The sequence below is a fragment of the Crassostrea angulata genome, chromosome 1, assembly GCF_025612915.1.
Source record: "Crassostrea angulata isolate pt1a10 chromosome 1, ASM2561291v2, whole genome shotgun sequence".
NCBI classification, from domain to species: domain Eukaryota; kingdom Metazoa; phylum Mollusca; class Bivalvia; order Ostreida; family Ostreidae; genus Magallana; species Magallana angulata.
Window position 1 is genome coordinate 9918883 of NC_069111.1, and position 26834 is coordinate 9945716.

Sequence of the window (26834 nt, forward strand, 5' to 3'; positions counted from 1 at the left end):
TTTGTCAAATCATTCACGGTCAGTATCGTTATAAAATATGTCCTGACCAACTGCACTGAAAAAAAATATGACTGCAGTGTTGAAATGATAAAGCTGCCTGGTTGAAATGGCAGGTTTCTATTAACATGATTAAAAAAACACTTTCTGGCGGCATGTACATATTATTTCATAATGCATTTTCATTTACATTACAGGTCTACTTTACATATGGTACATGCACAATAAAAATATGTATTGTTTTATCTGTGAATATTTCCTGAAGATTATAATGTGTTACATTTACTTAGCCATGGGCCCAGAGGTTATTTAGAATGGATATAAATAATCAAGGTTTATATCTCTATAAATCCGGGGCAAAAATGCAATAGCTATTTCCTCTTTAAAAGCAACACCACTATTCCAATATCAAACACCAAAACATCCTGTTCTGGTACACTTTATTTCATTCTAGGAAAAAAAGTTATGAATTCAAATATCAATCATGCATACTGTATACAGGGCAATTTACACCCCCGCTTATTTTCGCCCCTTTCACCCTCATTGTCAGCTGGCAAATTTAAGAGTGGTGAAATTCCAATTTCTCAAATAATCTCTCTTTTTACACAACTGCATCTGGCTGAATTCAGGGCGGGGCAAATTATAAGTATAGAAGGTAAAAAAAAAAAACCATAAACCTTTATACAATATAACCAGGGTATATTTTAAATTGTGCATTCTGTTTAATTCCTTCATATTTTGCAATCCATTTTCTGTTTGGTCAGATATTTCTTTTGCGAGTATGTCTAAAGATGTTCTTTTACCTCACTTACAAATGTGTCCTATATATATGCTGTGTACCAGAAAACACAAAACACGTAAACCATGAATAAAACTACTCTTTACAATTTTTCCAAGAAAGTCTATAAACAAAATATTTACAACACAATGAACACATTCAAAACATATCAATTTTTCATACTAATTTCCAACATGTTTACGCTTAGAATCAATAATAATATGCAGACATATATTAATAATTCATAGCCTTTACTTGCAACATATTTTATTAGTTTTGTACACAAGGATTCCAAATTTGAATTTTTATTACGAAGGCTACATTCTGAACTGAAATGAGACTTAATTATACTATACAATAAACATTTACAGAAATAGTGAATTACAATTATTTATTGCCAAAAATATAATATTGAGTGCAGCTCGCAGCCGCATTATAGCACTGGCTAGCATTAACAACAACACCTAGGCTGGATGGATATAGAACTACCACTCACTTTTATGTACGAATTATGAATTTTTGTTCATCACAATCATACCCACAATCCTGTGTTAGCTACCATTTTCTGTTCTAGCAAGAACAAGTAGAAAAGTATTTTAAAATCTTCATGCATTAAAAAGGTGAATTAAACATTCTGCTGCTTGCAATTAATTCTCAGTAGCATTTTTAACCCAAAAAAATGAACATGTATGAGACAACAATAAACTTGAAATTGAAACATTTTGTTTGAAAATTGCGCTTGGCATACTTAAGACTTTTTGCTATCATGGGGACCATAAGCAACAAATTTTCAAATGTATATTAAATGTGGTACTGGCGTTCGACCAGTTTTTGCCGAGTACTACTAATTGCCAGTGCATTTTTAAATCATTTTTCATAGATTTATGAGTTAGTAAAATAATGTAACAATGCACTGGAGAGAAATAGTATGTGTCGAGAACTGGTCACACACCAGTAGTGATTTCATAGCAAATACAATGCATTTGTCATTATGCCATCTACCCCCTCCCCCCACTTTGATTTATTTTCTATGTAGCTTGTAACATGAGATTTGATTGGCTAATATGAGCCACGTGTAAATTTCGATCTGTACATCCAACTTGAGCGAAGGGTAATAATGTCATAATGCATTCAATGTGGATGTCACAATGCATTAAATGCATAAATGGTGCATCTTGAATGAGTAAAATACCCTTGATTGGACATGGGAAACAGATTTATTTAGTTTACATGAGAAATAAATTTGTTATCCAGGTTCAATGCAACCTCTGACAGGGTTTTACGGAGTACAACCCCGGTTATTATAAAATACCTGTACGTTACTCTTGATTGAACCTGGATAACTAATAATATCCCTCAGACACTATTGAAAAAAAAAATTTCTGGATCCACACATGTTCTGGTGGATCCACCAGTTTACACGGGCTTGTGTAAAAAAAATTCTCTTGTTATTTTTCCTCTGTGCTACCCACTTTTCTAATGATTTTTTTTTGTGGTGGATTCATGCAAGTTATCACATTAATTAACACATATTATACTTCACAGCTCTATGCAGCAAGCATTACAAAGAAAGCTTTACTTTAGGATATAACTTTAACGCCAAGAGTGTCTTGATGTATTTAACTGTTTAAAGCAATATGATCGAGCTGCAATTTTTATGCTGAAAATTTTTGTAACGAAATGTTATTTTCTACTAAAATGATAAAATATCATGGTATTTTAATTTCTGTTAGCCTTATTTTTGTGGGAAAAGCCGATAAGAAACCTTAAATGAAGCAAGATTGAATTATTGTTGTCCTGTACAAAAATTGAATCGCGATATATTCATTTTAAGAGAAATCTTTCTTCTGACAAAAATAAATAATTTTTTCAATTCTTTTATCGTAAAAGTTTAAGTTACATGCAGACTTAGCATACTAGCATGTTTTTGCAGTTAAATAAAATTCTAAAAAATACAGCTCATATTGCTTTAATAAATACTTCGCATTCCTGTCAAAATCATTAATAAAAATATTTTCAACGCAACTAGATAGATTTACTATAAAATTAAATTTCTATTGCCACGGAAATTATATTTGTAACAAAAACAATTATCAAAGCGTAGATTACCAATTTCATGCATTTGCGCTTCAAAATAACACTGAATAATACAGTACCACTTCGTAATCGTGAAAGCACTTGTCTTTTAGCACCCCTGAAAGGCTAAACTCTCTGTACAAGAGTGACACAAGATACTGATGTAAAAAACCATTGATTCTGTATACCTTTAATATCCTAAGCCTACTACTAGGGCTACTACACACTTTGACAGGAACTCACACTTCACCATAGCCGCCATGTTTTGTTACAACGCCCTCTGTAAATAAATCTACAAGGGCAGTAACTACGGACATCAGCAAACCGGGGGGGGGGGGGGGGGGGGGGGGGGGGTTAGTGTAAAAAAACCCAAACAAAACATTATCGACAACAAGAACAAATCAATTAATTGAAAATCGTTTATGACTTTATCTCTTTTATTTTTATCAGAGACATGTTATTTATGTCTCTGTTTTTATACAAGTATTAATTTTTTAGTGCATTTCTAATTTAACACGACGTCGTATATCTTAATCTTATACTGACAAATTTATATCAAAGTTATTTTAAAAAAACATTTCTATTCATTGAGAGTTTGATATCAAAATGTAAGTTATGAACAATATTAACTAGTTATACTGCGTGATTATTTTACAAATTCCAAGAGTCGGTTAACGAGTCTGAGTCTAATAATTTTTTCCTTAGATATTTTGATGAAATTTCTTGCATATAGTTTTAGTATATCAATTATTTTAAGACCAAAAATTATTTATTCAGTAACCCGATTTCCTAGGTCTTGTCTCGAAAGTTAATACTCTTTACTATTGGATCAGTATATATAGGAATTAATTTGCTAAAAAAGCGGGGTTTTTTCCCCCTTTTTCCACAATTTTTTTATATTTCTGACCGAGGCGGGACATCTTTTTCTTTCAACTGTATGAAAACTTTTGTAATCAAAGTACTGAAGTACTGACGGGAGTTGATTTTATCGATTATCATTTATATTAAAATCAACTTATCTTGCGTGGCAATTAGTTTCTAGTCTGTATTTAAATTACGCACTTTAATTTTCATTATACTTTTCAGACAAGAATTTAGAGAAACCCCATATGAATCCTGTTGTGTAATGTTTAAAGACAGATTTCAAACTATGTATTAGTAATCGAAACAATTCTAAAAATTGTTTGAATCCAAGCACTATTGATATTGAACTCCAGTCTCGTTCAACCAGACACTCAGCTGTCTCCGTTAATCTCCGACAAGCATTTACGGAGACAGCCGAGCTTTTGGTTGAACGAGACTATATTAAACTCTGGCGTAGGAATACATGAGACTCCATAAATATCTAAATTGTTCATATTATATAAAATCCTACTATTTTCAAAGTGTTTATAGATAAGTTTCCTTGAAAAAACAATGCTTCAGCATACATTAATTACATCGAATTTTTCTATTATATTCAAGAACTAAGACTTGTCAGCGGTGATGATTTGTGCTTAGGTCCAAACACTGTTTCACTTTCGGTTTGCCAGAGTGACTGCATAGGAGAGTTGATTAAAATCAACTCCCAAAAAGTCACCAAAGGGTGAAAAAAAAATGTTTACCTCGTGGTTTGGCCCAGGGATGATATAAAATCAAAATTGATTTTTTTTTCTGAAAAATATTGGCATAATAATGGTGTGTGTGTACATGTATAGATAGATAGATAGATAGATAGATAGATAGATAGATAGATAGATAGATAGATAGATAGATAGATAGATAGATAGATATATGCTTACAAAACTAAATTTTTAACAAAAATAACACCTTTTAAATGCTAATACATTTCTCTTCATGCTCTGTCAATAAATTCGTATTTGAATGAGCTAATCATACCCTTTTCACTGGTTTTATGCATAATTTAAAATACACTATACCGGGGAAATGATGGAGCGTCAAACTGTACACATGCAAGCGCAATTTTAGTAATTTACCTTATCAACCAAAAAAAATCTTAAAATCACAATTTCTCAACTAATAAACGTATATAAAATGTTTATTTTGTATAAAGACACAATTCAAAAGAAAGTTATAGCTGGTAAAAAAAAAAGATGTATGATTGTTTCATGGGCCAAGGGTCTGAGATGTTAAAGAATGAAGAATGTGCCAGGCAGTATTTTTAGTTGACACAAAATGCTGCTTATAAAGCTATTGAGCATTCCATCACACCCAAGATCAAAGATCTTGGTACATGACTATGAAATATAAAACCTGACTCAACGTTAACATGCTCAACCAACCCACGGCATTTTATGACAGTTGTCTACTATACCGGAATGGAATCCCATATGTGTACCAGATTTTGACCAAATGTGCTTGTAAACACATTTGGCGAAGCAGCGAAATAAAGCTATCATGCGTGAAATTACATTTGTTTTTTTGTTTGTTTTTGGTTTTGTTTGTTTGTTTTGTTTGTTTGTTTTTTTTTGTTTTTTAGCTTTGTCACTGGATGGAGAATACGACCAGAATGGAAACATATCACCATACTAGTATTCACCACATAGATTCATTTTGATCACGTCGAAGTCTATAATTTATACATCATGGGGTATATTTTTTTTTCATGATTGGAGAATACATATTAATCATATGAAATTCTCCTGTCGACATCGTTAATAAAATCAATCAACGTGCGGGTATCAATAATTAATTCTGTATGGAACACGTATAATTATTCTGTCTACCTTTTGGACAATGCTTAAAATTTATTGCTCGCGTCATTAATTTGAGGATTGGCACCAATAGGATCTTGATACATGTACTTTAAATCAAGTTGGTCTTTATTTGGATTGGATATTGGATTTTATACACACGTGAAAAATGTTGCATACCGGGTTTCAAAAATGAAAAAAAAAAAACAACAAACAAAATCTTGAAAATTTTGGAAACTAGATATAAAAAAGATTCATCTAATACCAACATGTTACGCGGATTACAGCAGATTAATACTCTATTTACGATTCTCGTGTTTAGGGAATTAAACTGTAAGTATTCATCGTTTTAGTAATATTTTTTGATGATAATTGAATTTACTTGTTAATTTATTCTGATCCATGATTACGAATTTTATTTTTATTTTTTATAAGCATCAAGTTATTATAAAAATACACACTTTTTTATCCACAATATATATCGTTGATAGATACGTGTCGATGAATGTGAATATTGCTCTTTTCCCCCGTTAGACTAAGATTTATACAACTTATGTGTAAAAAAAATTATGACTTGTTTGTTCCCTCAACTTCTTTAGTCATTTTTAACACCTGTAATAACGGTAAGATCGTGTCGTTGAAAATGTCGGATTTTTTTTTTTAAAAATACACGTAGTGATATTCGAAGACATTGAAAACGATTCTTTTCTAGATGTTCCAAAGGATACGGATTATGTCCAGACGGAAAACTCTTTTTGTTCATTTTTTATTCATTTCTAGTGATTATAAACAATTTCTAGTGATTACAAAACAGTTTTAAGGGCAACCGTTGAGATACAAAATGTGGAATGTTTTAAAAAAATAATTACAATAATATCTGGCCATTAAAAATACAATTCTGAAATTCTGAAATAGGGAAAGATATTTATGACAATTATATGTTGGCTTCTGAACTAGCTGATCCACAATGTTTTCTTTTACACAGTAATCAATGGTGACGTTTTTTCTTATTTTTTAAGTGAGAACAATTTGAACTGTGCTGTAGTTAACATTAGGTTTTTTGACTTATTGTCACAACCATAATTCATTGACTTTAGATATGCAAATGTTTTGCGTACCATTTGAAATTATTCCATAACGATTTAAAAAACTATGAGTTTTTAAAATTCAAATTCAATTAACTGGGTAATGAAGGTTTTTTTTTCAAATTCAAATTCAAATTGAATAAAATATTTTCCGACACATTACGACAATACGATAACATCTCCAATTATATATACAGTATATCAAATTTGGTAAATTAGATGAACGGTATATTTGTCTCTTATTTCACAATATTTCCCAAAACAACGCGAAAAATAAGGTGGATTCGCGCCTGATTCTAGAGATTGAAGATGGAAACAGCTCCGCCTCTAAACATTGTGTACCGAATGGAAATGTCGTTTAACGCTTTAAAGGGGCATGGTCGTGATTTTGGTCAAAAATTATTTTTTTCGATTTTAATGTTTATAATGCTTCAGTAAGGCACTTTTAATAGGCAACCAAAATTTGAGTGTCATTTGTTCAGATATAAGCGAGTTACAGAGCTTACAATTCCTCGCTATGTAAGCATAGCTTTTGTTTACATTTTGAATGTTGAAGTGAAAATTCCAGTTTTAGACCTAAAATGAATGTGTTAATCGTTATGAACTGTTTATTTATGCTTAAAATGGATAAGAATATAGACAAATCATCTTGAAAAAGAATTTTACTGGTATATTGAACATATGTAAACAAAAATAGGGCACGAGCCTTGTTTACATGATGAACAATATGAGCCCTGTATCTTGCTTAAAACTCATGGACGGGCACCCAAATTTCATTTGATCATTAGAAATGCATTCATAAAGCATTGTAAATGATAAAAACATAAAAATAAAATTTGACCAAAATGTGACCATGCCCCTTTAATATCCTATAAGCTAGCCTCAGACAGAATTGGAAAAATGAAATCAATACATCACAAAAATTTATTAACAATTCCGATAAATAAAGGCTTGTTCGTCATCAAGAAAATCATAAAACTAGACTTCATAAATGATTCAGATCGGTTTGTCATTTGAACAATTAATTACGGTAATTCGACTTCATGCAGAACAAATATTGATGTCGTAGCAAAGACTTTCCCGATGCATAGTCTTTTTTCTTATGACAAAAAGGGCCTGGGTTATACTTTCCCATCGGAAGCATTGCATGACCGTGCATGTACTTTGCGCTCAGGAAAGTTAATTAAACTAAGACCAATAGGGAAAATTATCTTCGCTAGCCAATGGTGACGTTCTACGGTATTTCTAGTCCCTTCAGGTATAATTTCCACCTGAATGACAGTTCAATTCTTTCTGTTAAAACCAATTTCACTTTGTGATCTACTAGTTTGATGTCTGTACGTAAATTACCACAGTCATGGCGAGACTCTTAATTAACATACAATAACTATTGATGTGCATATACCACAATTGTTTACTTTCAAAAATATCATGCAAAACCTTGTACGAACTCTTTCAAATTTGCTGGGTGAAATCCCCACGCCCCAACATCGTACTTAAGAACATTCAAGGTATGATATGTAAATAAAATAATTAGAAATTTTCATCACCATAAGGACAGGTTTCGTTTCTCATTTCACAAAAATTCTAGACAAGTCTTGACCAGTGTGGAATTCCAAATGTTTAATTAAATCAAACTTAAGGATTGAACAAAAAGTGTTAAAAAACAAATGTACAATCACATTGATTGACCAATTAAATCAAATTTACAATCATTTAATAAACAACGAATGGTCAAAGTTATATAGTATATTAGTACACACGAATTTAGAATCTTTCTTATAATGACGCAATGACTGTTTTATACTTTTACCGTAGCTATTGAAAATGGACAATGGATGAATAAATACAATATCAAGGATATAGACTGCAACACATAGAACTCGAAGTATAGTTGCATTTTATACTAATTAAAATTTAAGTAAATACATGTAGTTACACCTTCAGATTATAAACCCTCCCCTAGTAAATTCTTGATAAAACGACTTAAAAAAATAACAAAAAAATGTGAACAACTGCCTGTAAGGAGGAATAGAAATCTTCCTTCTCATCCTCACATGCGTTGTTTGTCGGAGCGTATACTTGGACGATGGTTGTTTTCTAGTTTGCTGAGATATCTTTGATATCACAGGATTCCATTCCAGTAAGGCTCTCGCTGCTCTCTTAATAAGCTTAAACCCCCTCCCTTCTCGTGAATATAATCTTTAATGAGTTTGCCTGAATAGACGAATGTGTGTCAAATAATCCTATGATAAGGACATTCAGATGAAGTTCTATTTGCTTTTCGCTATTTACTATTCGAATAGCGAATAGAATTCCGTGGTCGGTTCGCCATTCAAATTACCGTAAACATGCTAATAAACTTATATTCAAAATTCCATATAAACTTCCTTTTTTAATCGAAAGAACAAGTAACATAGTAAAAATTATTACTTTCTGACCTGACCTGAACATTGGCATGATTAGCTAGCCTGGCGCAAAGGTATGACAATCATCATATTCTGTGCATTTAGGATATCGATCTTTCAAGGGGCTGGCTAACACCCTCTATCACATATTTGGGCCTTCATATTTGGTGGGGATGGAGCCCAGTCGACCCTTTAAAGGAATTGGGTTTACACGGCCATTAACAGGCTTAGCTAGCCCAAATCGACTGGAAAATGCACTCTAATTTGTGATGCCGTTTTTTTTTTTTTGTTTTTTTTTTGGGGGGGGGGGGTTACATTTTCTCAGGAGTACGATTTTTCCTGATACCTCTTTGCACGCAATCTGGGTTTTTTTAGTGCATGACTGTTGGTTTTGCTTTGTTTGACTTTTTTTTTGCATCGGTGTTTGTTAATTTAACAATATAGGTTGTTGATTTTGTTTTTAGCTAGTCTGTTTCATATTTTTAAAATATTTGTCAAAATTAGCTGTTTGTTTTGCATAAACGTCTTTTTGACCCTTTCCGCCGCCCATACAGTGGTGTTATAAATGGCGGATCACATTAATATCCATCAGGCGTGCAGAAAAGTTTGAAAGATAACATGTTTTATGGACCTATGGTTGGTGAAATGTCCAATAAGACTCAAACTCAAGATATGTGAAATTTTTTTACTCCAAATTCGCCTCATATACCTTTAATATATGTATCACCACTAATACATATGCAATGTAACACATTTTTAAGAGATTATTACTAATACATCAAACTAAATTCATTGACAAAATATTGTCTACCAATCCATAAGACCTGTAAATTAATTAACAGTTAACTTTAACGCCGAATCTGTTTTTTTTTACTTTAACTGAAACTCACAAGTGTTTTCTGAACTTTCTACGAGATCTTAACAAAATTCGAAACAAATTTCGATCAACGGAAGTACCGGTATTACCGATATTTCGGGGTTGGGGTGGGGGGTGCATCCTTACCTCATTGATTATTGTACATATGTTTTTCATAGCCAATATGTAATCATTATTTTTCCGTTTTAGTTTTAAAATGTTCTTGAAATATTTAATCTTTCATGCAAACCAATTCTCACATTCCATTCAGATATCGGAGTACTATACTCGCTTTCCATTATTCACTTTTCGAATCTGTGATCAGTTCACTATTCAGATTACCGTTAGCATGCTAGTAAACGTTTATTTAGAATCCACATAAACTTACTTTTTTAATTGAAATTAACAGTGATATATTAAAAATTGTCACTTGCTAAATTGACTTGACACTTGACATAATTAGCTAGCCTGACGAAAAGGTGAGAAATACATCTTAACATGCTGTTGCAGCAATGGGAATATTATTCAAGGGACTGGCGAACATTCTGTATCACATATTTGGGCTTTCATATTTTGTACGAATGGGGCTCCGGGAGAGCCATGTCGACCCTCAAAAGGAATTGGGTTTACACGACCATAAACAGGCAGAGCTAAGCTGATGAAAATAGGAAATTTCGCATAATACAGTTATAATGGGAATATCTTTCAACATGCTGGCTAAACCCAGTACCCCATATATGGGCCTTCATATTTGGCGAAAATGTGGTCCCGGGAGAGTCCAGTCGACCCTCAAAATGAATTGGGGAATACACGATTACTCACATGCTTAGCTTTCCTGGTGAAAATAGCTAAATGTTACATGAGGAGCTAAATATGGGATACAAGGTTTAAGCCATCCCCTTAAATAGTACGATAAAAAATGCCAATAACAAACCGTCAACCATCTCAAAAACCCATAAAACGAAATACAAATTCAAAGCAGAGCAACACGGAGCTCTAAAAAGATAGAGGTGGGATCAGGTGCCTAGGAGGAGAGAGCATCCTCTGCTGACCGGTGAATAGTGAAACGTGCACTGAATACTAATCCATAATCGAACAGTGATTTGATTTGGACATATTGTGTGTGTGTGTGTGTGTGTGTGTGTGTGTGTGTGATTATATGTAATTTTTTCCAGTTCTAGAAGGATACCGGTATCTGAAACCAATAGAATTCTATGGAATCCGGATAGGGCCACGTAGTTTACTATCGCATCATCGCACCATCGACGTTTGAGTCGATAGTGAGATGGTGCGAAAGTGCGATGACGATGGTGCGATAGTGCGATGACGATGATGCGATGGTGCGATAGCGCAATGACGATGACGCGATGGCGCGACAATGCGATGACGATGGTGCGATGGCACGATAAAGCGATAGCGCGATGATGCGATGATACAATAGCGATAACGCGATGGTGCGATAGCGATGACACGATGGTGCGATAGCGATGATGCGATGCTCTATCGCGTTATTATTAGTTCTTTATCGCGTCATCGTCATCGTATTATCGTAGCATCGCTCTATCGACTTTCCATAAAAAGGATTACATTCCCAGCAGCCATTGCACAGCATGGCGTTTGATGACGAAGAGATGCTAGTAAATATTATTAATGGGTAGGACTTAAGATGAAATAAATTCAATACGGACGAAGTAACATGCAGATGTTTGTATTTGTTGGTGTATAAATATAAACCCTGCAAATATATCATCAGAAAAATAACTATTAAGTAATTAACTTGTACATAATTCCCATCTAAATCTAAATAAAAGTATAATACTTTTGCAATTTTATAATTCATATTATGTTCACAAGTCATTAAATATTTAAAGGGAGGTAACTCTTACAATTACAATGAATATAGAGAACGCACTTTTCCCTTGATAGTCATACCAAAAAGGACTGGTTAAAAATAATAAAGACACACTCTTTATCAATTTACCAAATCTATCAGCTCACTAGCATACTGAAATTTAATCTTATTTTGCTCTATATATAAAGCAAATGTGTTTGTTAATTGTAACAGGAAAGGAGGAATATAAATTGAAAACATATGGCTGGACCGGGAATCGAACCCGGGACCCCTGCAACTCTAGTCAGGAGCTCTACCACTGAGCTATCCAGGCCGATATCCACGGTCCATATAGCCCCAACTACTACATTTATCCCTCCTTAAATGATCTTTCCCCTCGAAGATCATCCCAGGTTCTTCCCCTGGCAGGAGTTAACCTGTCAGTTCCAGGGGCAGGTCACAGCACCAAATGTAACGGGATGGGAGACATAATGACGAACCAGGCCGGGTTTCGAACCCGGGCCCCTGAATCTCTAGTCAGGTGCGCTACCAACTGAGCTATCTGGCGCCGGTATTTGAACCGGTCTGACCGTCACATAATTGATTTGAATGAGAAATATCATCCCTCCGTTTCAATCCATGCCTTGATCATGTGGTTTTCATTAATTGCATTGTTTTCTTTGTTTATTTACCTATGATTTAAATATTTATATCGTAAGCAAAAGGGTAAAGCTAATTTGTTATACCTAATTATTATTAGAGAGTCAAGTTTATCAACCTCTCATATAAAATCCGTCATATATTCACTGCCTGTCGCGTTTTCTCCTTTCAATGGCGCATGCGCATAAAGTCGATGGCGCGATGGTGCGATGACACGATGACGATGACGCAATAAAGAACTAGGGATGACGCGATAGAGCATCACATCAACGCTATCGCATCATAGTGTCATCGCTATCGTATCATCCTGTCATTGCGCTATCGCTTTATCGTGCCATCGCACCATCGTCATCGCATTGTCGTGCCATCGCATCATCGTCATCGCGCTATCGCACCATCGCATCATCGTCATCGCACCATCGCATCATCGCAATTGCACTATCGCACCATCGCACTATCGACTGAAACGTCGATGGTGCAATGATGCGATAGTGAACTGCATGGCCCTATCCGGATTCCATAGTATTCTTCACTCGCATCTTTTATACATTCTCTGGCTAAAATGTACACCGAGCTAATACATGTAATTTATTTTTCCTAAAAATCATACTTCTTAAGAAATGTTATTATCCAGAGATAATATGATTATGGGCCTACCTAATATATTTTCTTTATTCATTCCGTACCAATTCCGACGATTACGGAATGCCTTTACCTGCAGCTAGCCTTTTCTATCGTTGACGTGACTGTTTCCATATACTAGTACGGTCTTGTCAAAATTTGACAAACTTGTAGACTTTACATTTGTCGATTTGTAACCTGTCAGCCAGGCTATTATAGAAAACGGAGATACAATTCAGAGACTACAGATGGAAAGTCTGTATTATAGTGGCAGGTTACGGGTAAATAACAAACAGCATTTTACAGCTGCAATTAAGCATCTGTAGGAAAAATTAGATTGAAGGCCTGCGGGATCAACTCTGAAGTGCTTATCCCCGAGTTTTATAGGTTATACGATTAATATTTCACTCATGCATACTCAGGCTCACACACCAACACGACTGCATATTCGGATTTACAAGTTTACAGGTCCGGATTTTTGAACACGATTACCCTCCATAGTAATTAATTTCTGTTTAGGTAATTTTTTTAAAGAACAACCTTTTTCCATTAATACTTAAAAAAAATCATCTTAACATTAGACTATATGTGTACATATAGAGAAACATCACTAGTAAGAGTAAAAGACTTCAACGTCAATGACTAGTTTTTTTTTTCATCAACTTTAGGTGAACAGCTGTGTAATCTGGGTAAGTCTCATCTAAACAACACCAGCATATCATCGATATATGTTGGTACTGGTGACGTTCGACTTATCGCAGAAAACGCCTTTAATGGACAATATTCAGATTACATTCCTCAATGCGCAGGGACTCAGCCGGTGGCCTGGAGTCAAACTGCCTGGTGGCAGGTTACCTTCAAATCTCTTTCGATGATATTTAAAATCAACTTAATCTTCAGAGAGGAATGTAAGTTTTCATAAATATAAATGCTATTATCTATTATCTTGGGGGCATGGGTATCCTCACTTATTATTATTTTCGTCATCTTTCGTGGCAAATATCTATTCATTTCATTTAAATAAATCAATGTTCATGAAATTTCTTAACTTTAATTCAAACCAATTCTAAATACTTTTAATTCGGTTAGACTCTCGCCATGAAAAATATTACGTCTTCATCACCAATGAGACGGTGTCACCAGAGGAGCTGAACACCCTTAATCCTGTGTATCATGACGGACACGTCAAACCAAGCTACCAAAACACGATCGTTTTCCCTGGTGGTCATCAAGGACTCCAAGTTTACATCTTAGTAAACAGGACTGTCACCGATGAGGACCATGGCAATTATGTGGAACTCTGTGAGGCGGAAGTTTACGGTAATATATAAAACTAAATTTTGACAAAGTTGGTCATACTGTCGAGTTATTTGGAACATTTAATATGCATTTGAATTTTTTATGGTTAATCAGACACCTTAAGTGCGTGATATCAATTAATTTGTAACTACTGACTTGGAAAGTGTGATGCATAAGTAAAACAAACTCTAACTCCCTTAAGCAATGTATGTATTTCCAGTACTTTCGTTCCGATTATGAACTGTTAAGTGGCCGCTGGCGTTTGAGTAGTCTAAATTTTAACATTCTGATGTCTTATCGATTTTAAAAAACTTTAAAAAAGTATATCTGAAACCAATTTCAACTAGAACTTTTTTTGTCTTCAACAAAAAGTAAGGGCTTTTCGACTTCCCCTTTCCCTTTTTTGATTGTAAATGTCAGGTAAAATCGTATCTATTTTTTATTTAAAAATTCTTCACCGCCCTGGTATAATCAGTTGCCTATTAGAAATATAACCTTATAAATAATGCAATGTCAAAAAAAGATAACTTCAGCACTTTAAAAGTAAATATATTTTTAATTTCTAAAAGAATATTTCCAAAAAATCATAAAAAGTAAGTATTCCAAAACGTGGTATGCCTCGAGTATTAATGTTCTACGTTCATTGAGCAAAGCGAGATAACTCTTTCTAAATAACTTTTTTCAACTTTTAAAAAGTTGCAATATTCACACCCTTAATACTCCTATAAGAAGTCAAAAAAATGGCCATACGGACCATAATTTTTAAATTGTACTCTTTACTCAAAACCGAAAAGATTTTAAAAATCGGATGAAAAATAAAAAAGATACAGCTAAAGGGTTGTTTTGAGCTTTGACCCCTCTAGATCCCTTATCTTTCAAAATCTCAAAACATTTTCCAGTCTGCAAATTAGGTCCCTCAATATAAATATTAAATATGGAAATATTTACTTGAAAACTGTTTGAGAAAAAGTGGCACGCGTGAATTCAGTTTAACATTAAAACAACCATAGATGATTTTTTATCAACTTATAAAACCGGAAGTTCTCAATGGTTTCAAACGAAACTTTAAATATATGATTATTATGACAGTTTTAACCTTTTCCTTTCCTCATTTAAAAAATTTGGTGGTTATTTCAATTTTTAGTTTTTTCATCGCCCCTTTTTTCATAGTTTGAAGTCTAATATCTCAAAAAACAGCAAGAGATACAAAAAAGTTGTCGCTCACAATTTTGTATATCATAGTATGAAGTATCTAAATCCAAATTTCTTTGTTTATAATCAAAAAATAAAATAGATACAATGAAGCGCATTGAAGTTGTAAAATTTTTCGTTCGAATGAAATGTTCTAAACTTTGTATCGAACGTCAATTGTTACATAAGACACACCCATTTCGTTTGAAACGAGGAAAACAGTATTCGTCAAAATGCTTTCGGAACCGCCACTCTTCTAAACAGCACAAGCAGGAATTTCACACACGTGCATTATACACAAAAACACACATAAACACACTTTTTTCTTTCCACATATATGTTCAGAAACAGTGATATTGTTCAAAATAAAGAGTCAAGAATATTTTTAGTAACAAATTTATTTGTGTTTACATTGTGACGAATACTATTTTTCTCGTTTCAAAAGAAATGGGCGTGACTTATGTAACAATTGACATTCGATACAAAGTTTAGAACATTCCATTAAAACGTAAAATTTTACCACTTCAATGAGCTTCATTGTACAAAGGTCCTTTTAATATTTTGTTTTTTGCATGTATAAACCGGAAGTATATAGGCCGGAAGTCCAAAAAGGGACATACGGGAGAACTTAACAATTGCTAAAAGAATCTAACACTAAATTTTTATTTTTTTGTTCCGTTTTCAGAAAATCCATGACGAAACTTTGTCGAGAAGAATAATAATAATAAAACAGAACGAAAACAATAGGTCTTTTCGACCGAAAGTCGAAAAGCCCTAAATAGAGAGATAACTTGCTTTATTTGACATCTTCCACTAAAGTTTTTTAAGCAAATGATATGGATATAATAACTGGGTTTTTTTTATCATTTCTCTAATTTTCATACTAGAATATGTATTAAGGTCAGACGACACGTTCCTCAATTTTATATAACTTTTTCCAGGAATTTGTTATTGATTTACTACTATTTTGAGAAGCTCTCTTGCAAAAAATTAGGATACCTGACCAGGAATTTCTGCAAAAATACTAGAGTATGCAATTTCCTATATAATCTTTTTGAAAATACACTTGAATTGCTGATATAAAAATTAATACATTGATATATACAGCCGGAGATGGTGTTTGAACTCACGACCCATGGAACCTACAGTTCTAGCAGTGTGCGGCCACCGCTCTTTTTTTTTTCTTCTTATTGATCAACTTTCAATTATCACAATCACAGTCTACATGTCAATACTTTATAATAAAATATTAAAAAAAAATAAACAATAGTACACCTTCTGTTTCCTTTAAAAGTGGATTTTTTCTTCAAAAACTTTTTTGAAAACATTTTTCTGTTGTCTTGTACTATACACATGTAATGATAGTTGTAATAAATATAATGTCTGAGTAAATATTTGCAAAACCTTTTCAAATCCATTTTTTGATTATTTTGCAACAATATTTTCTTCTATAAATAGTAAATCTACATATTGATATGAAAAAAATCACAAAAAATGTATTAACATTTTTCATGACATTAGGAAATGCCGTCATCAAAATTTCATCAATATCTAAAACATTGTATACACTATTCTCACAGTCCTTCAATAGCGATTCCAAATGATATATTATAAAATCTTTCTTAAATTCCTGCACTTCGTCACATTTTACAAACATATGAAATAAATCTTCGCATTCTGTTTTACATAATGGACATTTGTTTGAATCTGTTTTACCGATCTTGAACAGTTTTTCACATGTAAAAATACCATTATGAAAAATCTTAAAATCAAGATCTACAACATCTGGAGGTTTACCAACTCCTCGAAATATTATCCATCTGTTATCAAGTATAGACGCATTATCTATTTGCAGTTTTCCTTTCCAGTATTCGTTTGATATTGGAGGGTTAACCAGCTTTTGTATTAACATTTTGTAAAAAATATTTACTGTACATGAAGAAAACACATATTAGTTATTTTCTACACAAATCGAAAAATTTGGAAGCAATGCTTCTCTCACATGAACAAAATTTTGAACAATATTTTTCCACTCTTCTGGTTTAACTGATAATAATGTTGCATAATCATCTTTGATGTGTTTTACCTTAATTTCTGAATCATATTCATGTATCAGTTCTACTATACAAGACACAGGCAAAAATCCTGGTATTATTTCACATGAAATGTCTCTGATATGTGTAATACCTGCTTTTATAAAATATACCCACACTAATGTTTTGTTCTGATTAACAATTTTAAGATTAAAAAACAAACAGTAATTAAACACATCGTTTCTATTTTCATTGTAATCAACATTATCTTTCACAGCATACCAGGCACTAAACATCTCAACCTAATCCTTTTTGTTCAACTGTAGAAGAAATACTTCAACACCACCTTTCAAATCACAAATTGTTGATAAAAAATAGCTAAAAGTGTGTTTCCATATTAGTTCTTTTGTAGGACACAAATACTTGGATAAAAACTTAAGTCGATACCACCATTTTTGTGTTCGCCAACAATTGCTTTATATGACACTAAATGTGTACCATAATTCCATAAAAAATCAATACATTCTTTTTGAATTGTATCTCTAGCCCAAAATGGGATAGAAATCACAGACATGGAATACCATAATTTGGACATAAACAATGTATTTATAACACTAGCTCGCCCATGTATTGTCAACTGTCTTTGTCTACACAGATTAAGAATTGGTTTTATATTTTGTACTTTGTTTCTCCAATCTAAATTTGCACACTCTTCTTTGTTTCTACCAAAATAAACTCCAAAGATTTTCGTAACATTTGTTTCAGTGACATTAATTAATTTTCTTTCATCTTCCAATAATCTTCCTGAACCTATACACATAATTTCAGACTTTTGAACAATTATTTTGGCACCAGAGGCTCGTCCATACAATTCAAAAATCTTAAATATCTCAAAAATTGACCTTTTATCACAAACCGATAATGTCGTATCATCTGTATGTTGAAAAACCAATGCAGTTTTATCAGACAAAGGAATATCTATACCTTTAATATAACCATTACATTTAATTGCACAACTTAAAGGTTCTGTGCATAATACATACAATAAAGCAGATATTGGGCAACCTTGCCTTATCGAGTTTTTGATTGGAAAATATTTTGTAAGATGACCATTACTTTTAACACTGCTATAAATACCTGTATAGAATATTTTTACCCATTTTCTGAAATAATCTCCAAAACCAAATACTTTCAACACCTGTAACATATACTCATGACTAACTCTATCAAAAGCTTTTTCTTGAACAATTTTTTCAATATAACCTTCCATTTCATCTATTTCAGTCATCTCTATTATATCTCTTATACTTTCTAACGTGTCTGCAATATATTTCCCAATAATGCAACATGTCTGACTATCAGAAATTATGTTTGGTAAAACATTCTTCAGTCTATTTGACATAATTTTTGCGATGATTTTGTAATCAACATTCAAGAGACTAATAGGTCTCCAGTTTTTTGACAATGTTTCTTTTTCTTCTATTTCTAAAAAAAGTTTGTACAATACATTTTTCAACTGTGGCAAAAACTTTTTATAAAATTCAACAGTCAATCCATCAGGACCAGGGCTTTTATTGCTGGCCATTTCTTTTAAAGCTTGCTCTATTTCTTTAACATCAATATTTTTATCACACATTTCAACATCACTTTCATTAAGTTTTTTATCGACTAATGACAACAAGTGATTTTTACTTTCACATTCTATAGTTACACATGAATACAAATTGGAATAAAAATTGTATTGCATATCTAAAATAGAATCAATGTTTTTCTTAACTTCACCGTTTTTATCTAACAATTCCTTTACTGTGTTTGACTCTTGTCTGCTTTTCTCTAAATTAATAATAATTCAATAATAATAATAATATTATAATAATAATAATAATAATTGAATAATAATTCAATAATAATTCAATAAATCTGATTCATTCGCCCACTGGGCCTTAGACCTTAGTATGGCACCTGTACATTTTTCATTTTCATATTCACAGAGATCAGTTTTAAGTTTTTCATATTTTTTAATGTCTATACAATTACCATCAGCAATACTTTGTGATAATCTTTGCAAATTGTTTTGAATTCTGTAATATTCCTTATTTCTTTCTTAAGCTCTATTTTTACTATATATTTGTGACAGTTTTTTAATTTTATACTTCAAATTATCCCACCAAACTAAAATTGATTGTTCAAATAATATACATTTCTTTTCTTTTTCAATAAGTTCTTGTACTTTGTTAACATACATTTCATTGTACAATAACAAATTGTTATGGATCCAAACACCTGGACTTCTTTCACAGACTTCTGTGTTAAAATTCATTACAATCATAGAGTGATTACTCATTGTTGTTTCCACATAAAATATGTTTCTCACATAAACACAAAGAATTTTTGCAATCAAAATAAAATCAATTCTACTTTGTACAAGCATCCCTTCTCTAATAAATTTCCTAGAAAACCCTTTTTTCTTTCATTCTTTGTCTCCATATATCAACCACATCATGCTCAGTCATCATATCTGTCAATGCTTTGTAACTCTGGTCATACTTATGTACTGTTTTACCACATCTATCTATCTCAGCAAGAGTATTATTAAAGTCTCCCATAATGATTAACTCTGTAGAACGTGGCATAACATTTGTAATATTTTTTAAAAACATTTCCCTTTCTCTAACATCATTAGGCGCATATACATGTATAATATCATACTTGTTGTCATTTTCCGTGTATTTGACATGCAAAAATCTACCATCAAATCCATTTACAATTTCAATATTTGATTTAATATCATTTCTAATTAAAAATGCTTATCCTTTGGATGACACACTTACACTATTATGATAAATAACACCATTCCACAAATGTTTATAATTATCAATAAAATCATCTTTCCAATGAGTTTCTTGCAATGCTACAATATCATATTTTCTTTCGTCAAATAAACTAAACACCATTTTCATTTTATCAATGTTCACCAAACCGTTACAGTTCCACAAGGTTATGAAAACCATTGCTAAAATGAAAAATGTAATCATTCGCTCCATTTTATTTGTTCTTTTTCGACTTGGTTTTGCTTTTATCTTTCGTTTTCTTTCTCTTCTTTTTTCCGGTTATCATCACTTCTGTATCAGGTTCTGATTCCGAACTTTACTTATCTCTGTCACTTGTACGCATTTCACTATCAATGATTTCTGAATTTTTATTTTCCGTTACTTTTTCTTCGGTCGGAATTTCATTTTGAGTTTGGTTTTCTTTTTCTTCCGTTTTCTCCTGATCTAATTTCACTGGGGCCTGTGTTCCTAAAACATCTACCTGTACTGGTGTTTCCGTTTCCCCTTCAATTGCCTCTTCGTCCTTGTGTACTTCGTCATCGTTCTCTATTTTCACCTCTTCAGAGTTCTCTTCCCATTCATTATTTTCATCGTTACCCGATTCGTTTTCACCCTGTTCACTAACACCCCTGCGAATGTGTTCGGAATGTTTTCTTTATCGTTGCTAAGTATATAATAAATCCAGAGGTGCTCGAATGAAAGTTCACGAGACTTCACCGAGAATTGTTCAGTTCCTGTGAAATTTCGAGCGGAAGTATAAATGTTCGGATAATATTCTCAAAATACGTAAGGACTGGTCTTTTTTCATATCATATCCTGCTTTGATTTATGTTAAAACATGAAAATCGTCTAAGATGTATGTTTCATTTCACTACCTAGCGTTTATTTAAATTAAACGATGATATTCAGAACAGAGTTATCGTTCGTTTTCAACCACGTGAAGAGTGGTTAAAATATAAACACTGGGTTGCTTAATAAAATCAACGCCATGCTTGATGCTTGTTGTGTGAAATATCATGTTTTTTAAAAATATAATAAGTGTCTGTTTTGCATAAAAACTTAGTATATCGGGCCATTTTCATGAAACATTCTGCATAAAATTGAATAGTCTGTTTCACTATTGATGCTATTAGGTCAGGCGCGGATCGAAAATAAACTCTTAGGGGTGTCTCTTCTAATCATGTTAGTTGTTGCAACAGCAGAAAAAAAAACTATTTTCTTCTATTGTCAAATTTATTTCTAGAACACATTTTATCCACCAATTAATGAAGATAAAGTTTAAAATCAATAAACCTCTAGCTAGGTTTGATATTTGACTACAAGTACCTAGATTCTATGAAAAAGACTACAAACACGAGGCACGATTTTAACTGCGAAACTGAAAGGGTCAAATAATACCACGTGGTCCAAAATTTAAATAACAATAACATTCGCAGGGGTGACTAATGCGACACGAACAATTGTGTTCCCATTCACTGCAATCATCATATCCTACAGACTTGCATGTTCTTGCATAGTGACCCTGGCCCTTACATTTATAACAGATGAATTTTGGACACACTCTAAAAAGATGATCACTTGCGTAACACAAAGAACACACTTTTAACTGGCCATTATGAATACATCTGTAATAATCTTTCTGGAATTTCATCGTATATGACAGTGATGTCATGTTTTCAGGTAGTTTGATTTTTGCGTATCGAGTACCCTCTGCAATTGTTGTACCATGATAGAATCTCCAATTGATTGGGGACAAAAGTTCAACCCCCATAGATCGTAAAGACATTTCAATTTCTGCATCTTCGATATAAGCAGGCAGGTGCATGAAACTAACGACGATCGAACTAGGTACCACCTCATGACATTCGAATGTTTGTTGACCTATTTTTCTCCCCTCTAAGAGGTATTGTAAGGGGGCTCTCCCTTCTAATGTTATTTCATAAAAATTGCCCGATTTTGGGACACATGCGAGCAAACTACCAACACCACAGTTATCATGGACAAATTTGATAATTTCTTCAGGCTTCACTGAGGAATTATCTTTCACATTCACAAATGAAGTGTTTTCTTTACAACATGTTCTGTTCACAAACAAATTCTGCGATCCGCCAAGATGGTGACCACTGGACGTGGCTGCCATCCCTGATTGAAACTTATTTACATTTTGTAATAATTCACTTCTATATATACAGTACAAGTAAAATAAACACAGGTTTAAACATAAAGTTTGTCTATAGAAGACACAGTTCGGTGGTTCACTTCTAACAGTAAACACGCTCGGTTGTATTTGATCAGCCAAAATAAACGTGCTCACCTTGCCATTAGCAAACCCGAAGTCCCATGCGGCCACCACTCTTACCACGCGGCCATCTATAGTCTGTCCCAAGTTATTGCTTCCATCAATTTTTGATGATTTTTAATAAAAATACACATACCTGTGAAAGAAATACAATTGAAATCGATGAAAGGGAATACTGAGTATATCCAAGATATCTTCATTGAACAATTATCCCTTTTCACTCATAATATTTCACAGGAACGAAAACAATTTTCTTACGGAGATTTATAATGGGAAATGTTTACATCATTTCTCCATTCCGAATACACCCGGAATACATCGCGCAATTTTTTAACGTTATCATCCGGGCTTCATAATGGCTGATGCAATGCAAAATCTCGGTAGACTTTCAATTTTTGGATGTGTATTGAAATCTGAAGCGGTAGAGGGGGTGTTTCAAAACAGATAATCTGGACATTTTTCATATTAGTGGATGAACGTAGTTTGAGCACAAAGGTATTTACTTTTATTGAAATATCAAGCAAAAAGTGGTGGAAGCAAAAACTCGGGACAGAGTATAGGTTTACAAATGCAAAAAATAAAAAATCTAAATCATTTTTAAAAAGGTTATAAATATTTTTTATTGGAATTGTCTATTACGAGGAGATACAAAAAAGATGCTCGAGGAACGTGTCGTCTGACCTTAAAATATCTGATTATGTTTGCACTTTGTATAAGTTTTAAAATAATTTTCAGGGTGTATACATGTAACTTATGAAGAAGCTCCTGGTTGTAAGTGCCGAAATGGAAACACCACGATGGATGATCAGAACTTGGGTATTTATAAATTTTGTAAAAAATTCAGACAAGGTCCTATTTTTAAATACTATTCATACAACCGAATTGCTCCAACATAAAAACACAAAAACACCAAGTCAATCATATATTTTCTCGATTTCTTTTGATACCATTCTTATAGTTCTGTGGGACAGCAGAATTGCATTTGGAAATGGGAACGTCACCCTACAATGTTACAAGGACTACCTCTCTATCATGAACCTGATCAGTCAGACTGAGTCAGAATTAGAGAGTATTTTAGAGGCGTGTGACGGAAAACAACAATGTACCATTCCAACAAGTCAGAACTTAAAAGACAGCTCAATCAGCTTTTATTGCACCGGTAAACACAAATAACATATAACTTAAATAAAAGAAATAACATAATTAAAAACAGATTCTGAAATAAAGATATAATTATGCTTCTCAAGAAATATTCAAGAAAGTGTATTTTCCTTTCCTTGAATGGTTTCAACACTTACACTTGGTGACAGAGCAAAGTGAATACATGTAACATATTTACAGTAACCTAATCTTTAACATTTTATTTCAGACCGTTGTGTAAATGAAGCCTACAACAACACAATCCCTGTCTCTCAACTGATGACTGATTCAGGTTTAAGGTATCATACCGATGTCATGACAGAGTTTAGTGCGTTGTTCAAGTCTCGAGAATTAAACTGTTCGGACCGACATGTACTGACCAAAGGAAACCTCACTCTGCAGTGTCAACGAGAGGGGCAGTGGATTGGGGAAGCCCCAGTGTGCAATAGTAAGAAAACTCTCCAAATATTGCTCAATACAGCTCAAGATATTTATCTCAAATCAATTAAATTGACCACTGTTTATTTATGACCAAAACGGTTTTTAAAGATTGCGATTTGTAGAATTTCTGAGAGGGAAAAATTCCATATCTATGTTAAGAACTATTATCTTGCGATAGCATACATTTTACTTTTTACGTTCAAAACAAGATAATACGATCCTAAACGTCGTATCATGAAGAAACTAATTCTTAAAGAGAAAAAAATGTATCTCTCAATCAAAAAATTTTAAAAACCCTTTTTCATAAAAAATACTTTTTTATTTCCGAGGAAAAACAGCATAAGTATTTTAAGTTGTGTCATTTTAATTCCCCGAAAGGAAAGTCCTCATTTACTTTATCATTCATCATTAATTCTGTTAGATCACTTACGTAAAAAAAGAAAATAAATATTAATCAGAATGATTATCAGATTTCTTGCTTAAATGTGAATGGCACCACCGCTTTTACTAACATAAACTAATATTTTTTTCCAGTTACATGCCAGGAACCTATACACGATAACAGTACGACGATTCGACATACACATCCCTCCCCCAATTATTTTGTTGATTATAGTGTAACTTACACATGCAGGAAAAATCATCGTATCGTGAAAGGGAATTTAACGAGAGTTTGTAACAAGAGAGGTGATTGGACAGAAGATAAACCTGTCTGTAAACGTAAGAGAAAAAAATTCAAAATCATTTTTTATGAATGAAGGTAATGTTTTTCTTAAGTTTAAACATCAGTAACTGGTATTGCACGGATCAAACTGGGTTGATCTTGAAACTTCATTCCACTACGGTCCACACATTATTTGATGTCACGTTTTCCGTTTCTTTTTGTTTTTTGTTCCAGGTTGTAAGTGCCCATGTGAGCGGTTAAAGTCTCAGAATTTCATTACGGACCCTCAAGAACTACATAACAGAATAAAAGAAATAGAAAAAGAATTGGAAATAAACAAAAAAGCACTTTCTGCTACAGTGAGGAAGAAGACATGCGCAAAAGACGAAAGAAAATCAGCGAAAGGAATTGGTTCCGTTCTCGGGATCGGGATAATCGTTTTTGTTGTGTCCATTATTGTTTGTAGTGACATCCCAATGCTCTATAGACACATCCGTTACGGCCCTTGATATCGACTGCAGGCTGATTTGCTATAATCCGTTACGGCCCTTGATATCTATTGCGGGCTGATTTCATCCGTTACGGCCTATGATATCAACTGCGGGCTGATTTGTTATTTTTGTTTGTTAATATGTTTTGAATTATTTATCCATGGTCTACAGAAAGACTTGATCGGTGATTTTAATTACTTTTGAGGAAACCAGAAAAAAATAAGAAATTTAATGTTTATTGACCTTTTCAAATGAACAATAGACATGCGTTCTGTTTTTGTATATCTCAAAGTGAATTGTTTAAATGCATTTATTTTTATTTTCCGTTAATACCATTCAAATGCCCGATGGCCTTGTCTCTAAATAAGTCATCGGTTCTGAAAGTTACACAGTTTCTAATATCGCAATGTAAAAAAAGAAGAAAACTGGGAGAAATATTTGCTTGTCCAACCTACTAAAGAGAATATCAACACAACATTTGCCCAGATTTTCCAAGAGAGTCACTTTTGTAGATTTGTAGATCTATCTAATGCCATGACCGATGTAAAGCTCCTGTAACCCAAACCTTAAACTGGTTCATGTTTAAAAGGAAATTTAATTTTTCATCGTCATATTAATTTCGCTCGGACACTCGAATCGGAAACACGAGTTAACCTAATCTATAATGCATCAGCAGTGAGCCTTTTCCAATGCTTCGAATGTTTGTCGCATCGTTTCTGTCCTGATCATATTGCAATCTATGTACATTTTTTTTTATAAAAAGGAGAAATAAATACACATAACGACAATTTCTCGTTTATGTCTTGAAAATTGATAGACGTGTATTGTATTGTATTGTATTGTAAGTATGAAAATAAGAATTGTTAATTGATAGTACGTCGTCGATATACCGGTATGGTGAGTTGATGGCCACAACGAGTGTTTTCACATCCAAGTTTCAGAATAAATTCTGCTTCATATGAATTGAAAAATATGTCTGCTAACAATAAATACCTATGGGAATTCCATCAGATTGTTGGAAGACCTGATTTCAATAACCTACATAGATGTTGTCTATCAGAAACGCAAACATCTTTTTAACACCAACTTCAGAGTGATTGTTTGCACAATCCAATTGGTTTTTAACCGATGACAAAGTAAGTAATTTACGTAAACCTTTTTTTTTTTTATTGAAAAAGCAGCTATCAATGATGTGAAACAAAAGTCTGGACACTAATCTATCGTGGTAGATGGTTGTATAAAGTGTAGAAAAGTCGTCAGTTTTAAGGCTATAGATTTTGGTAAAATTTTGGGATTTCAAATTTTCTCTAAGTTTCTTTTAATTCTTAAGTATCCACATCTGATTTACACCGCTTCTTGAATTACTGTTGCACAGTATCTTGAAAAATATTTTTGTCCATTTAATAAAAATGCTTATTTCAAATAATTTACTCCTATTAA

The 26834-nt window shown here is 32.9% G+C and overlaps 2 protein-coding genes and 1 non-coding gene across 3 annotated transcripts in view; 1 reads left to right on the forward strand and 2 right to left on the reverse strand.

Annotated features, from left to right (window-relative positions):
* Nucleotides 1-3113, reverse strand: part of LOC128177239 (dynamin-binding protein-like) — a 47467-nt gene extending 44354 nt beyond the window's left edge. The window contains exon 1 of the mRNA XM_052843875.1: nt 3060-3113. Within this exon, the coding sequence (XP_052699835.1) occupies nt 3060-3113 (54 nt within the window). The remainder of the gene's footprint in view (nt 1-3059) is intronic.
* Nucleotides 3114-5750: 2637 nt separating this feature from the next.
* On the forward strand, nt 5751-26182 carry LOC128167874 (uncharacterized). Its single transcript, XM_052833823.1, has 8 exons — nt 5751-5877; nt 13674-13913; nt 14095-14325; nt 23394-23474; nt 23617-23817; nt 24028-24246; nt 24774-24959; nt 25138-26182. The coding sequence occupies exons 1-8, from the start codon at nt 5814-5816 to the stop codon at nt 25410-25412; spliced, it is 1497 nt and encodes a 498-aa protein (XP_052689783.1). The 5' UTR covers nt 5751-5813; the 3' UTR covers nt 25413-26182.
* Trnas-aga (transfer RNA serine (anticodon AGA)) lies at nt 11987-12059 on the reverse strand. The gene has a single exon. It is a non-coding gene; the product is annotated as a tRNA-Ser (tRNA).
* Nucleotides 26183-26834: the final 652 nt, after the last annotated feature.